General features: G+C 37.1%; 1 protein-coding gene across 4 annotated transcripts in view; it reads left to right on the top strand.

The window, feature by feature from the left end:
- The window catches only part of GTF2A1L (general transcription factor IIA subunit 1 like), a 91,373-nt gene that overhangs the window by 37,543 nt on the left and 40,183 nt on the right, over nt 1-13,647 (top strand). For 2 of the 4 annotated variants that reach the window (XM_021088290.1, XM_021088289.1), the window contains exon 9: nt 157-246. In XM_021088290.1, the coding sequence (XP_020943949.1) occupies nt 157-246 (90 nt within the window). Of the gene's footprint in view, nt 1-156; nt 247-9,208; nt 9,447-9,983; nt 10,362-13,647 lie in introns of those variants that run through there. The other 2 variants (XM_021088291.1, XM_021088292.1) reach the window with 2 other exon arrangements.

Raw genomic sequence — 13,647 nt, 5'->3', positions numbered from 1 at the left:
GGTTATTGAGTGGCTATACTGGGATTCAAACTCATATTGTTTGACTTTTAAGTACAATACTATTCTATGTACTTGGATAGACAGAATTTGGCCCTCTATCTGTAAAAAATTCAGAGCATCATGCAATTCCTTAATGTGACTATCTTTTGTCTTTAGGACCCTTTAGATTCTGGAGATGATGTTAGTGAGCAGGATGTGCCAGACCTGTTTGACACGGATAATGTAATTGTCTGTCAGTATGACAAGGTACTGTATTCACCTTTTAGACTTGGGGTTTATTAATTGCACTATAATAGAAAGATAAGGAAAATAATGGGAAATACGATTATGAGTTATTTAGTTAAATTCATCTCAAAGTATCTAATTAATGTTGTAAATTTTGGGGGTGTATTTTGGGTCTAACATTGTGCAGTGTGGTCTCAGTGATACATGGTAGTCCTTATCTTAAGGAGGTTACCGTCTTAATGAAGCAAGATGTTTCTGTATAGAATAATGGAATGGCATAAAATAAGATGGTAGGTAAATCAAAAGCTAAAATATGTGACAGGTAAATCAAATACTGAAATTCAGGGCATATAAATTAGATGCTAAGATGAGTAGCATGTAAATCAAATGCTAAGATATGTGGCACAGACAATAAGTCCTAAAAGTGGCTAGGAAATGCAGGAAATCAATTGTAGTTGGAGTTCTCACAAATCTATCATGGGTGATGTGAGGCTTTGAAATAGGTCTTGAATGATTTGTAGCACATAGATAAGAGTGGAGAGTAGGCATTCAGAGTAGAATAGCTTGATAAAAGGCAGAGAAATGAACCCATGTAGAAAGTATAAGGGACAGTGAAGCTCTGCCTTGAATGAAGTGTTTTCTTTTGATTGTATTAGGAAATGAGGCTGGGTTGGGACAGAGGTGGGAGCAGATTAGAAAATCCAGAATCCTGAAAGGAGAAATTCTTACTTGACTTGATGATGGACATTAGCCTTCTGAGGATGACGTAGAGAAAGTTGTAATTGGGTTTAAGAACTGGCATTGTTTGCTAATTTGGAAGAGCCAGATAAGAAGAAGAACAGAGAGAAGAAGAACAGAGATTGCGGGTAAAGTAACAGAGCCCAGACCAACAATGGGGGCATAGAACAGGGAAGAGTTAGGGATTATGATGGAAAAATCATTGGGAGTTGGTGGTTAGTTGGACATTAGAAAGTGATTGGTAAGGAGGAGTTGAAGGTGTCTCTCAGGTTTGACGCCTAGAAATTAAGTTAGTAGCAATTAAACTTTAGTAACTAAAATGTAATACTGCTTTAAAAATTTTTTTAAATACTATAACTGCGATTATATAGTAAACTGGTCAGTTTTTTGTCCCTCATTCATATTTACATTTTTAAGCATTTTAAATATATAATTCACATACTATACAAAACAAGTTGAATTATACTTTATTTTTTAATTTTTTTATCATAGTTGATTTACAGTATTCTGTCAGTTTATGTTGTACAGACAAATGGCCCAGTTATACATATCTATACATTATTTTTTTCATATTATCCTCCATCATATTCCATCACAAGTAATCAGATATAGTTCCTTGGGCAGTACAGCAGAATCTCATTGCAAATTGTACATTTAAAATATTGTACAACCAATGGGTTTTTTTGGTATATTTATGGATATGCGCAACCATTAACATCATCAATTTTGGAAAATTTTCATCGCCTCAGAAAAAAAGCCCATACCCTTTAGTACCCACCCCCATATTGCTCCATTTCCTCCCATCCCCAGTAGGAAGGAACCACTAATACACTTTCTGTCATTTTATATTTCCCTATTTCAGAGATTTATATGAAAGAAATCGGGTAATATGTGGTCTTTTATGACTTCTTTTTAACTTCAGTATTTCAAGATTCATCCATATCATAGCTTATAACACTTCTTTTATTCCTTTTTTGTTGATGAATACTACTAGTCCACTGAATGGATATAACATTTTTTGTGTATTCATTCATGTGTTGAGGGATATTTGAGTTATTTCCACCTTTGGCTGTGATGAATAATGCTGCTGTAAATATTCCTGTACATGTTTTTTGTGAAATGTTATTTTCATTTCTTTAGGTTTGTACCTAGGAGTGGTGTTTCTGTGTCATATGGTAATAAGACAGACTACCACACTATTTTCCAAAGTGGCTGCACCATTTTTTATTCCCATCAGTGGTGTATAAGGATTTAGATTGCTTCACATTCTCACTAACATGTGTTATGACTTTTTTTTTTTCGGTCGTTCATCCTTTTAGGGCTGCACCCCTGGCATATGGAGGTTCCCAGTCTAGGGGTCTAATTGGAGCTGTTGCTGCCAGCCTGTGCCAGAGCCACATCAATGCTAGATCCGAGCAATGTCTGTGACCTACACCACAGCTCACCGCAACACTGCATCCTTAACCCACTGAGTGAGGCCAGCGATCAAACCAACAACCTTATGGTTCCTAGTCGGATTCGTTTCTGCTGCGGCACGACGGGAACTCCATAACTTTTTGATTCTAGCCATCTCAGTGGGTGTGAGGTGGTATCTCATGGTTTTGATTTGCATTTCCCTGATGACTAGTGAATATTTATATTCTTGACTTTTTTTCAGTAACAATTTCTATATACTCGGGACAATGGATAGTATTTTGAATTGCTGTAAAAATAAATTCTCTTCTCTAAAAATAAGATCGTTTTCTCTCTATAATGTTTTTTATAGATAGAAAATGACAATTTAGATGCTGATGAACATAAGCATAAGAAGGAATAGGTAATAGAAAAGGGATTGGTCTTAGTTTAAAACTTATTTTGGTTCCTTATAAACAGTGTATTAGCTTCTGTAAACAGTGTGTTGCACTATAAGGCACTAAATTATATATGTATTGCATAGAGTCACAAAGAATTTTTCTAGACCATTATGGATACAGTAGCCTTTGTTGTACTCCATTGTGGGAAGTAGCTTGTAATTAATACATAGTGCTTTATATTTTTCGAAGTATTTTCTTATATGTTGTCTTTTGCTTCTTACAACAGCATGTGGTGTAGATAGAAAGAGTAATATTATATAGTGTTAACAAATCTAGTTCTTTGAGGGCACTCTAATTAGCGAATATTTTAAAAACAGTGCTAAACATTTTAATGGAAACCCAGGCACTGGGGAATCACTGAAAAGTTTTTGAAAGGAGTAATGAAGTCAGAAGATAGCTAGCAAAGAGACTATATCTATGATCAAAGTGGGGGGTAGGGGGACCACTGTTACAGTGCATTTTTATGAGAATTAACTTCCTAGTAGGGGTACTAGTTGACTTGTTTCAAGAAGTATTAAATATAATTAGACTCAAGTAAATTGGCAAACATCAGTAGTAGTCTTGTAAGAGCTTTACTATTTAGTGCGTTTTGAAGGCTAGTAGCATTAGTTCCCCTGGAGAGTATTCAAAATGAGGAATTTTGACTCTTACCCCAGAGTCCTGGTGTGCATTTTTTTCCGGTTTCACTTAAAATTTTTTTTTTTTAAATTACAGTTGATTTACAGTGTTCTGGCAATTTCTGCTGTACAGCAGAATGACCCAGTTATACATATATACACATTCTTTTTCTCACATTATCCTCCATTATGTTCCATTGCAAGTGATTGGATGTAGTTCCCTGTGCTATACAGCAGGACCTCATTGCTTATCCACTCCAAATGCAATAGTTTGCATCTACTAACCCCAAATTCCAGTCCATCCCACTCCCTCCCCCCTTGGCAACCACAAGTCTGTTCTCTAAGTCCATGAGTTTGTTTCTTTTCTTTAGATTGGTTCATTTGTGCTATATATTATATTTCAGATATGCGATATCATACGGTATTTGTCCTTGCCTTTCTGACTTACTTCTCTTAGTATGACAGTCTCTAGTTCCATTCAAGTTGGTGCAGATGGCATTATTTGGTTCTTTTTAATGGCTGATTAGTATTCCATTGTGTATATGTACCACAGCTTCTTAATCCATTCACCTGTTGATGGACATTTAGGTTGTTTCCATGTCTTGGCTATTGTGAATAGTGCTGCAATGAATGTATGGGTACATGCATCTTTTTCAAGGAAAGTTTTGTTTGGATATATGCCCAGGAGTGGGATTGCTGGATCATATAGGAGTTCTATATTTAGTTTTCTGAGGTACCTCATACTGTTTTCCATAGTGGTTGTACCAATTTACATTCCCATCAACAGTGTAGGAGGGTTCTCTTTTCTCTACACCCTCTCCAGCATTTGCTATTTGTAGACTTACTAATGGTGGCCATTCTGACTAGTGTGAAGTGGTATCTCATTGTAGTTTGGATTTGCATTTCTCTAATAATTAGTGATGTTGAGCATTGAGCAATGCCGGTTGGCCATCCATATGTTTTCTTTGGCAAAATGTCTATTTAGGTCTTCGGCCCATTTTTCGAATTTTTTTTTTTTTTTTTTTTTGCAGCTGAGTTATATGAGCTGTTTGTATATTTTGGAGATTAAGCCCTTGTCAGTTGCGTCATTTGCAACTATTTTCTCCCATTCTGTAGGTTGTCAGTATGTGCATTTTAATAGGACTCCTAGGTGATTTGCGTGGTCATTAAACTTTGAGAAGAACTAGGGTTTTTTGTTTTGTTTTTTGTTCATTTTTTAGTATAGTTAATATATTTAGGGTCTCTTTATTTAAGTAAAGCCTAAAAAGGCAGCATAGACAACATAGTATTTTGTACCTGTCTTTTTTTTTTTTTTTTTTTTTTTTTTTTTTGTCTTTTTGCTATTTCTTTGGGCCGCTCCTGTGGCATATGGAGGTTCCCCGGCTAGGGGTCTAATTGGAGCTGTAGCCACAGGCCTACGCCAGAGCCACAGCAACGTGGGATCCGAGCCGAGTCTGCAACCTACACCACAGCTCACGGCAATGCCGGATCGTTAACCCACTGAGCAAGGGCAGGGATCGAACCCGCAACCTCATGGTTCCTAGTCGGATTCGTTAACCACTGCGCCATGACGGGAACTCCTGTACCTGTCTTTTAAGGAGATTAACAATATATCTTGGAGAGCTTTGTGCTAATATTTTTATAATTGTGTAATATTTCATTGTGGAATTACTAAAATTTACTTAACCAGTCCCCTGGTGATGAATATTTGAGTTATTTTTCAGTTATTTCTGCTGAATGACCATGTACACAAAACATTTCATATGTGTACAATTTTATTTGTTAAATCAATCTCCAGAAGTGGGATTACTGGGTCAAAGGGAAAATGTATTTGGTTAGATATTGTCAAAATGCTCTCTAGGGGATATTCCAGTTTATATTCCTATTACAACGTTTGAGAGTACTTCTTTTCCTGCAGCCTTGCCAGGGGAATGTAATAAAACATTTGGATTCTTTGCTGTTATGAAAGACGAAAAATGGTATCTTGGTGAAATTTTAAATTTTCCTGTGTTTATGAGCCATTTGTATTTACCTTTATGTGAAATTCTTGTTCATAACTTTTGTCTATGTTTTAAAAATTAGCTTGCTGGTCAATTTATTCATTTCTGGGAGCTCTGTATTATTTTGGGGAGATTAGCCCTTGGTATGTGCAGAAATACTTTTTCTTCAGTTGTTTGCTTTCAGTGCCTTTTCTTTCATACTGAATTTTTCAGCCTTTATTTTTATGGCTTCTGAATTTTGAATCATAAATAGAAAGTTCTTTCTTACCTTGGGATTTTAAAGGGATTCATGCATGTTGTCTTCTGGTATTTTTTTGGTTTCTTTTAAAAAATGTAAGTCCTAATTGATTGGGAGTATTTATCTTGGTATAGAATGTGACATATGGTTCTAACTTTTTTCCCCAAGTGGCAGCAGTTTTCCTAACATTGCTTATTGGAAAGTCTGTTTTGTCTCCACTGTTAGGAGAATGATTCCTTCATTATTGACTAAATTTCTATATTTTGAGTATACCTCTTGACTTTCTGTTTTGTTCCATTGGTTTGTCCATTAGCCTGTGCTGCATTGATTTAATTATTGAGGTTTTTAATATCTGGGAGGGTACTACTTCTTCACCATATTCTTTTCCAGACTTTTCCTGGATATTCTTGTTTATTTCTCTGTATTGACTTAAGAATAAGCTTGTCTGGTTCAAAACAAACCCTGCTGATGTTTTTATTGAGAGCACATTAAATTAATAAAATTTGGTGTTTTAATGATGTTAAGGAGGAACAGGTTGCAATTTTGAATGTCATGTCCAGGAGAGGTCTTACTGAGAGCATGATAGGATAAAAATCTAAAGGGAGTAGGAGAATGAACCATGAGGATATTTGGATGTAATTATGTCAGACCAGGGAACAATAAATATCTAGGTCCTAAGGTAGAAGAGTACCTGAGTGTTCAGGGAACAATGAGACCAGAGCAGTAAGTGAGGAGAAGAGTAGGATCTTATAGTCCATTTTGAGGACATTATTTTTGAATGGGGAGTCATTGGAGAGTTTTTAGCATAGAAATGATATGAGGCTTGTATTTTTAACAGGGCCACTCTGGCTACCCTGGTTAGAGTAGATAAAGTGGGATATGGGTGAAAATAGGGAACTAATCATGGGACATATTAATCTAAATGAGAGAGGACGGTGGCTTAGACAAAGGTAACTGTAGTAGTGGAAGTGGTAGAAGTGGTTGGAATATGAATTTGCTTTGTAGGTAGAATTAATATTTACTGAGGGATCTGGCTATGTGGCATGAGTAGGAGGTGTAAAGATTGTCTGTAAGATTTTTGACCTGAATGAGAATGAGTGGCCGTTCCCCACTGAGATGGGGAAGACTGTGAGGTTTGGGAGAGAGTATATCAATGTCCTCATTTTAAACTTGTTTGGAGTGTTTACTGGACATTCAGGGAGAGGTTCTGAAGCAATTGAATGAGAATCTGAGTTGAAGGGAGAGGTGTGAGGTAGATACATTTTGGGGAGTTAGATCAGATTACCAGGAGAGTGACTATAAGCAGAAAGAAGAGTCCTGGTACCAAAACAAACAAACAAAAAACAGTCCTGTTACACTGTAAAACTGAGAGGTGAGAAAGAAGGAGGAATCAGTAAAGAAAGCTAAGGAGTGTCTAAAGAGTCATATGGAAAGCCAGGAATGTTCTAGAAGCCAACTGAGGAAACTATTTCAAAGAAGATAGGGCATTGAATGATGCCGGTAGAGAGTTCCTGTTGTGGCTCAGCAGGTTAAGAATCCTACTAGTATCCATGAGGATGTGGGTTTGATCCCTGACCTCACTTATTGGATTAGGGACCTGGCATTGCCACAAGCTGTGGTGTAGGTTGCAGATGTGGCATAGGCCCATAGCTGCAGCTCCGATTTGACCCATAGCCTGGGAGTTTCCATATACCACAGGTGTGGCCCTAAAAAGAAAAAAAGAAAAGGAAAAAAAAGGGGGGGGGGAGAACAGTGCCAGTAGATCAAGTATTTTAAAATTTATTCTAGCTATGTTATCCCTTTTGTTACTGTGTGTAATTGGGCTCTTCCTTGACATCTTTTAGCTATTGCTTGTATATGTGAAGGCTGTGAATTTCTGTGTATTAAATTTTACATTAGTACTGAAATTGTTTTTTTTTTGTTTTGTTTTTTGTCTTTTCTTTTTCTAGGGCCGCACCTATAGCATATGGAGGTTCACAGGCTAGGAGTCTAATCGGAGCAGTTGCTGCCGGCCACGGCCAGAGCCACAGCAACGCCAGATCCGAGCTGCATCTGCGACCTACACCACAGCTCACTGCAACACTGGATCCTTAAACCACTGAGCGAGGCCAGGGATTGAACCCAAAACCTCATGGTTCCTAGTTGGATTTGTTTCTGCTGCGCCACAACAGAAGCTCCCTGAATTCTTACTTAGTCATTGTAAATTGATTATCTTATGTTTTTAGACATCCAGTCATTGTATCAGCAAATTTATTTCATTTTTTCTAATTTTTATATCTCTAGTTCTTTCCTCTTGTCGGATTATGTTGGCTAGTACCATTATACTTTCCTTTTGTCTAATTGTATTTGGTAGTACCTCTGGAGTGGAAAGTTGGATAATAGTGGGTGGTATTGTCTATGTACTGACTTAAGTGGGAACACTTTCAGGATTTTTCCCACTAAACACTAAGTCGTGGCTTTTGGGTTGCGGTAGGGGTGTGTGTGTGTGTGTGTGTGTGTGTGTGTGTGTGTGTGTGTGCTTGTGTTTGTAGGACATAATCTTTCTTATTTTGAGTTAAAAAAATCTAAAATGCATGAAAATTTTATGAAAAAGCTTTTTCAACATCATTGGAGGTGATTATGAGATTTGTTTCCTTATGTCTGGTAATATAGTTTTTATAATAATAAATTCCTGATATTGAACCATTGTTGCATTTCTAGAATAAAGTAGTCACTTGATAAAGCTACTGGGGTGAATTTGTTGCTGCTGTTATTCTTCTCCTAATTCTGGTCAGATTTTATCATCTGTGTTGAGTTAAGGATTCTGTTGTCACTGTTATGTTCCTGAAGACTTAAAATAAGTACAAGTGAGGAATTCCTGCGCTCAGTGGCTTAAGAATCTGACTGCAGCGGTTTGGGTTGCTGCAGAGGTGCAGGTTTGATCCCTAGCCTGGTGCAGTGGGTTAAAGGATCTGGTGTTATTGTAGCTGTGGCTTGGATTCAGTCCTAGGCCCTGGGAACTTCCATAAGCTATGGGTGTGGCCATTAAAAAAAAAAAAAAGATAAGTGCAAGTGAAAATTTGGGAGTTGAACTCAGAGAAGAAGTTTTTCATCATTATGACTTTTTCCCCCACACAAGTAGGGGGTTTATCCTTTGTATTTTCTTAAACATCATAAAATGCATCTGTGTACTAGCCATAGGCTAGTACTTGATTTGACTATCTATTTGACTATTTGCAGTCAATAACTAGGTTTAATTTTTACTCTTGTTTCAGATCATACGTTTTTAAATAGTCACTTTTGGTTGACTTGGTATTCACATTGATTGTATTATTTCTTACCTCTTAAGTTAGTAGAATTTTCTAGTTTTTGATTTTGTGTGTATCAGGCTGATTGATTGAATCCAAAGAACAGCCAGTAGAATCTGATAGATTATAAGCTGTATTTTCTGACCTTGCTCAGTGTATGACTGTGACTTTTATCTTCGAAATGAAACACTACTTTTTTTCTTCATTTCTAATAATATTAACTACATCCTCTCTGTTTATTCCTTTGCAGATGTACTGAACTCTTTGCTCTTCTTGAGCAATCCAGGCCCCTCCTCAGGACTTCTCTGCCCTTGGCCTGGAATGTTCTCTAGTCAGTATCTTCTTTCCAAGTCTTTGCTCAAATGTTCCCTCACAAGTCAGGCCCACCCTGACTCTTCTATTTAAAATTGTAACCCCACCTCTGTGTTTGTGATATTCCTTTTCCTGATCTATTTTTTCATAACACTTAACCACCTTTTTTTTTTTTTTTTGTATTTTTAGGGCCACACCCATGGCATATGTAAGTTCCCAGGCTAGGGGTTGAATTGGAACTGTAGCTCACCGGATCCTTAACACTCTGAGTGAGGCCAGGGATTGAACCTGCGTCCTCATGGATACTAGTTGGGTTCGTTACCCTGAAACTACAATGGAAACTCCCACTTACCACCTTTTAATATTCTATATAGTTTATGTATTTATTATGTTCGTTTCTTCCATCCTTACTGAAATATAAACTCTTCAAAGACAGAAATTGTTTTCCTGCTCTAAAAAAAGTGTATATATATATATATATATATATACATTTTCCTTTTTAAAAAACCAGTACATCTCCAGTGCCTAAGATAATAGTAGACACATAGGAACTCAACTATTTGCTGAATCAGTGAATAAACTGTTTTGAGGAGGTCTTATTTTTAATGAAGTCCCAACTTAGGGAAAGAATAGTCCCATGGGCTATGCAAAGAAATATAAATGATCCTTTAACTTCTAAATTTAATTAATTTAGACTATTTTTCTCCCTCCAGATTCATCGAAGCAAGAACAAATGGAAATTCTATTTGAAAGATGGTGTTATGTGTTTTGGAGGGAAAGACTATGTATTTGCAAAAGCCATTGGTGATGCAGAGTGGTAAAACTTATGAGGTCAATACATCATAAACATCAGTGGGACTATATCACATACTGTTTACTCTATGGAATTTAATAAAATTTAATTCAGATGCAGATACAAATATATAATTTTACATTTCTTTCATTTTACCTTTCATACTGTTAAAACAGGTTTTTATTTGTTTAACCCTCATTGTCTTTACCATTACAAAGCATAAATGTATCAGATGTGATATAGCATGAAGAAATGTCACATTTCTTTATTTTTGAAGTAAAATTTAAATCAGACTCCAGTTCCCCTTCATGGTGAAGTCACTATCAATTATTAAATTGGGGCTCATGTTCCTCCCACCTCTTACCAAACTGTGTTACAAAAGATCCCTGGAGAGTCCTGTAGATAGTAGGATATTCACCAAGGCTTCTCTGGATCTTCAGGCTGTACTCTACACTAGCAGTATGATGATTGAGCAAGCCTGGATGGTTCCTTGGAGGGAGATGCCTCAGTTGAGCCTGTGCTATACTTGAACGTAAAATCTTTGCTGAGGCCTGGATCCCTGGAGTGAAGGATCAGCCTCTCGGGTTTATCATGTGGCTAGGCTGTTTTTCTTTGTATCCTGCTATTTCCCTGGGGAAATGTAGAAAATAAGTTAGGTTCCTATTCTAATTCTTGAAACTTCATACTTCTGTCTTCTTCCCTCTCTCCCTACTTTTTTTTTCTATTTTTCTTACAGTGGAAGATTCTTTCGCAAACTCTTTACCCCTCAAAGATACCGCCTCCCTTCCTTTTCCCTAATAGGGAATTCCCTCATTGCGAAACGAAAGTCTAGAAGAGATGTCCTCTTCAGGAACCTTCTGCTTTGGTGAAGCAGTCTAGTTTGAAAACAGAAGACCTGGATGACTGTCTTAAAATCAGGGAGAGAAAACAAAATGTAAAACACAAATAGCTCTCATTGTCCTACAGCAATGAAAACAAAACAAATTAAAATCTCAGTAAATTATCCTGTAATATTCTCTTCCTTAGTAGATTCAAATTCCTCTAAGGAACATTTTCCTCATCATTCTGCTTTTCTTAGTGGGTGGGGCATACATGGTCTCTAAGTGTAGGATCCCTAGTTTTGGCCCTGAATGTTGTTCTCCAGGACAGCAGTTCTCTCACAAAAGCAGTTCTGGGATTGAGTGGGTTATTGTCTGTGAAAGCATCTTTAAGTATTAGATACCTGGATCTGGCTGGTCACAGGGTGAATTCAACATTTCTTTTCCAGAAGCACCTCCACTTGGAGAGTTTAATTTATTCCAACACTTGTTCTGTTTTACCCAAGGTACTTAGATCTTTTCAAAATCAGGATAACTGTCTTCTGGACCATGAACAACATGAGTGGGTCACTGTCTTTGGCCTGAAGTTGGCAGCTGCTTTAAGAATTCAGTTAGTACTAGTGAGTGGGCTGATCTCCTGTCCAGATTCTCCAGCTATGCCTTCTTCATCCTCTGTCCATTTTACCGCCACCATTGCTATTGCAAATCCTTCTCTGGCTCTTGAGAACTTCCAGAAGCTATGAAGTTCCTTTCATGGATATTGCCTACCATGAAATGCTAATCTTTTCTATATGAAAGACAAAAAGAGGGGGCTTACCTTTTGTGTCTGTCCCTGAAATGTTCCCCCTTCTGTGTGGAGGAGTACTCTTCCTTCCTCCCTTCCTCCGTTTCTTCCTTCCTTCCCCTTTCCTTCCTTCCTGCCTCCTTCCCTCCTCTCCTTCCCTCCTTCCTTCCTCCTTCCCTCTCTGCCTCCCTCTCTCCCTCCCCCCTTTCTTATTTATTTAAGTTCTTTCTTTCCTCTTGTTGGTGAGCCTGGCTAGAGTTTTGTCTATTTTGTTTACCCTTTCAAAGAACCAGCTCTTGGTTTTTTTGCTTTTTTTCTATTGTTTTTTGAATCTCTATTTTATTGATTTCCTCTCTGATCTTTATTATTTCCTTCCTTCTGCTGATTTTAGGTTTTGTTTGTTCTTTTTCTAATTCATTTAGGTGGTAGATCAAGTTTTTGATTTGAGATTTTTCTTCTTTTTTGAGGAAGGCCTGCATGACTATGAATTTCCCTCTAAGCACGCTTTTGTGGCATCCCATAGATTTTGAATGGTTGTGTCTTCATTATCATTTGTCTTGAGGCATTTTTTAATTTCCCTTTTGATTTCCTCACTGGCCCATTGGTTTTTTTAGTAGCATGTCATTTAGTCTCCATGCAGTTAGTTTTTTCTCATTTCTTTTCTGTTGTTGATTTCTAGTTTCATGCCATTGTGGTCAGAGAAGATACTTGAAATAATTTCTATAGTCTTAAATTTGTTGAGGCTAGTTTTGTGCCCCAAAATGTGGTCAATCTTTGAGAATGTTCCATGTGCACTTGAGAAGAATGTATATTCTGATTTTTTTGGATGTAATGTCCTGAAAATGTCAATTAAGTCTAACTTTTCTACTCTGTTATTTAGGAACTCTGTTACCTTATTTATTTTGTGTCTAGATGATCTGTCCATTGATATGAGTGGGGTGTTAAAGTCTCCTGTTATTATTCTATTCCCATCACCTTGTCCTTTTATGTCTGTTATTTGCTGTAAGTATGTGGGTGCTCCTATATATTAGGGGCATATATATTGATGAGTATAATATATATATATATATTTTTTTATTTCTTGGGCTGCTCCTGCAGCATATGGAGGTTCCCAGGCTAGGGGTCTAAATTGGAGCTGTAGCTGCCAGCCTACACCAGAGCCACAGCAATGCGGGATCCAAGCTGTGTCTGTGACCTATGCCACAGCTCATGGCAACACTGGATCTTTAACCCACTGAGCAAGGGCAGGTATCGAACCCGCAACCTAGTCGGATTTGTTAACCACTGCACCACGATGGGAACTCCATGAGTGTAATATTCTCTTCTTGATCCTTTTATCATTAAATAATGTCCTTCTTTGTCTTTCTTTATGGCCTTCGTTTTGAAGTCTGTTTCGTCTGATATGAGTATCACAACTCCTGCATTCCTATCTTTTCCATTTGCATGAAAATCTTTTTCCATCCCCTCACTGTCAATCTATGTCCTTTGCCCTAAGGTGAGTCTCTTGTAGACAGCAGATGGAGGCTCTTGCTTTTTTTTTTTTTTTATCCAATCTGCCACTCTCTGTCTTTTGATTTGAGCATTCAGTCCATTGATGTTTAAGGTAATTATTGATAAATGCGTATTTATTACCACTTTAAGCCTTGTTTTCCAGTTGATTCTGTTTCTCCTTTGTTCCTTTCTTTTTTTGGTTGAATAATTTCCATTTATTTTATGGCTGTGTCCCCTTCTTTTTAGTTTTTGTGTAGGTATGATTTGGTTTTGATTTGTGGTTGCCCTGTTCTTCAGGTATGTTAATCCCTTCCTATATCTACTTGCTTTAGCCTGATAGTCATGTAGGCTCAAACACATTCTAAAAAAAGAGTCTAGATTTTCTTACTTTCCTTCCGCTCAATGTATGATTTTGTTGTCCTTTTTTAACATCTTCATATATTTGTCCTTTTTGCTGTTCCTTGTGTTCATCATCACTTTTACAATCTTTT

Source organism: Sus scrofa, chromosome 3 (genome assembly GCF_000003025.6).
Source record: "Sus scrofa isolate TJ Tabasco breed Duroc chromosome 3, Sscrofa11.1, whole genome shotgun sequence".
NCBI lineage: Eukaryota > Metazoa > Chordata > Mammalia > Artiodactyla > Suidae > Sus > Sus scrofa.
The sequence above is the reverse complement of the archived record's forward strand: the minus strand, read 5'-3'. Positions and strand labels throughout refer to the sequence as shown.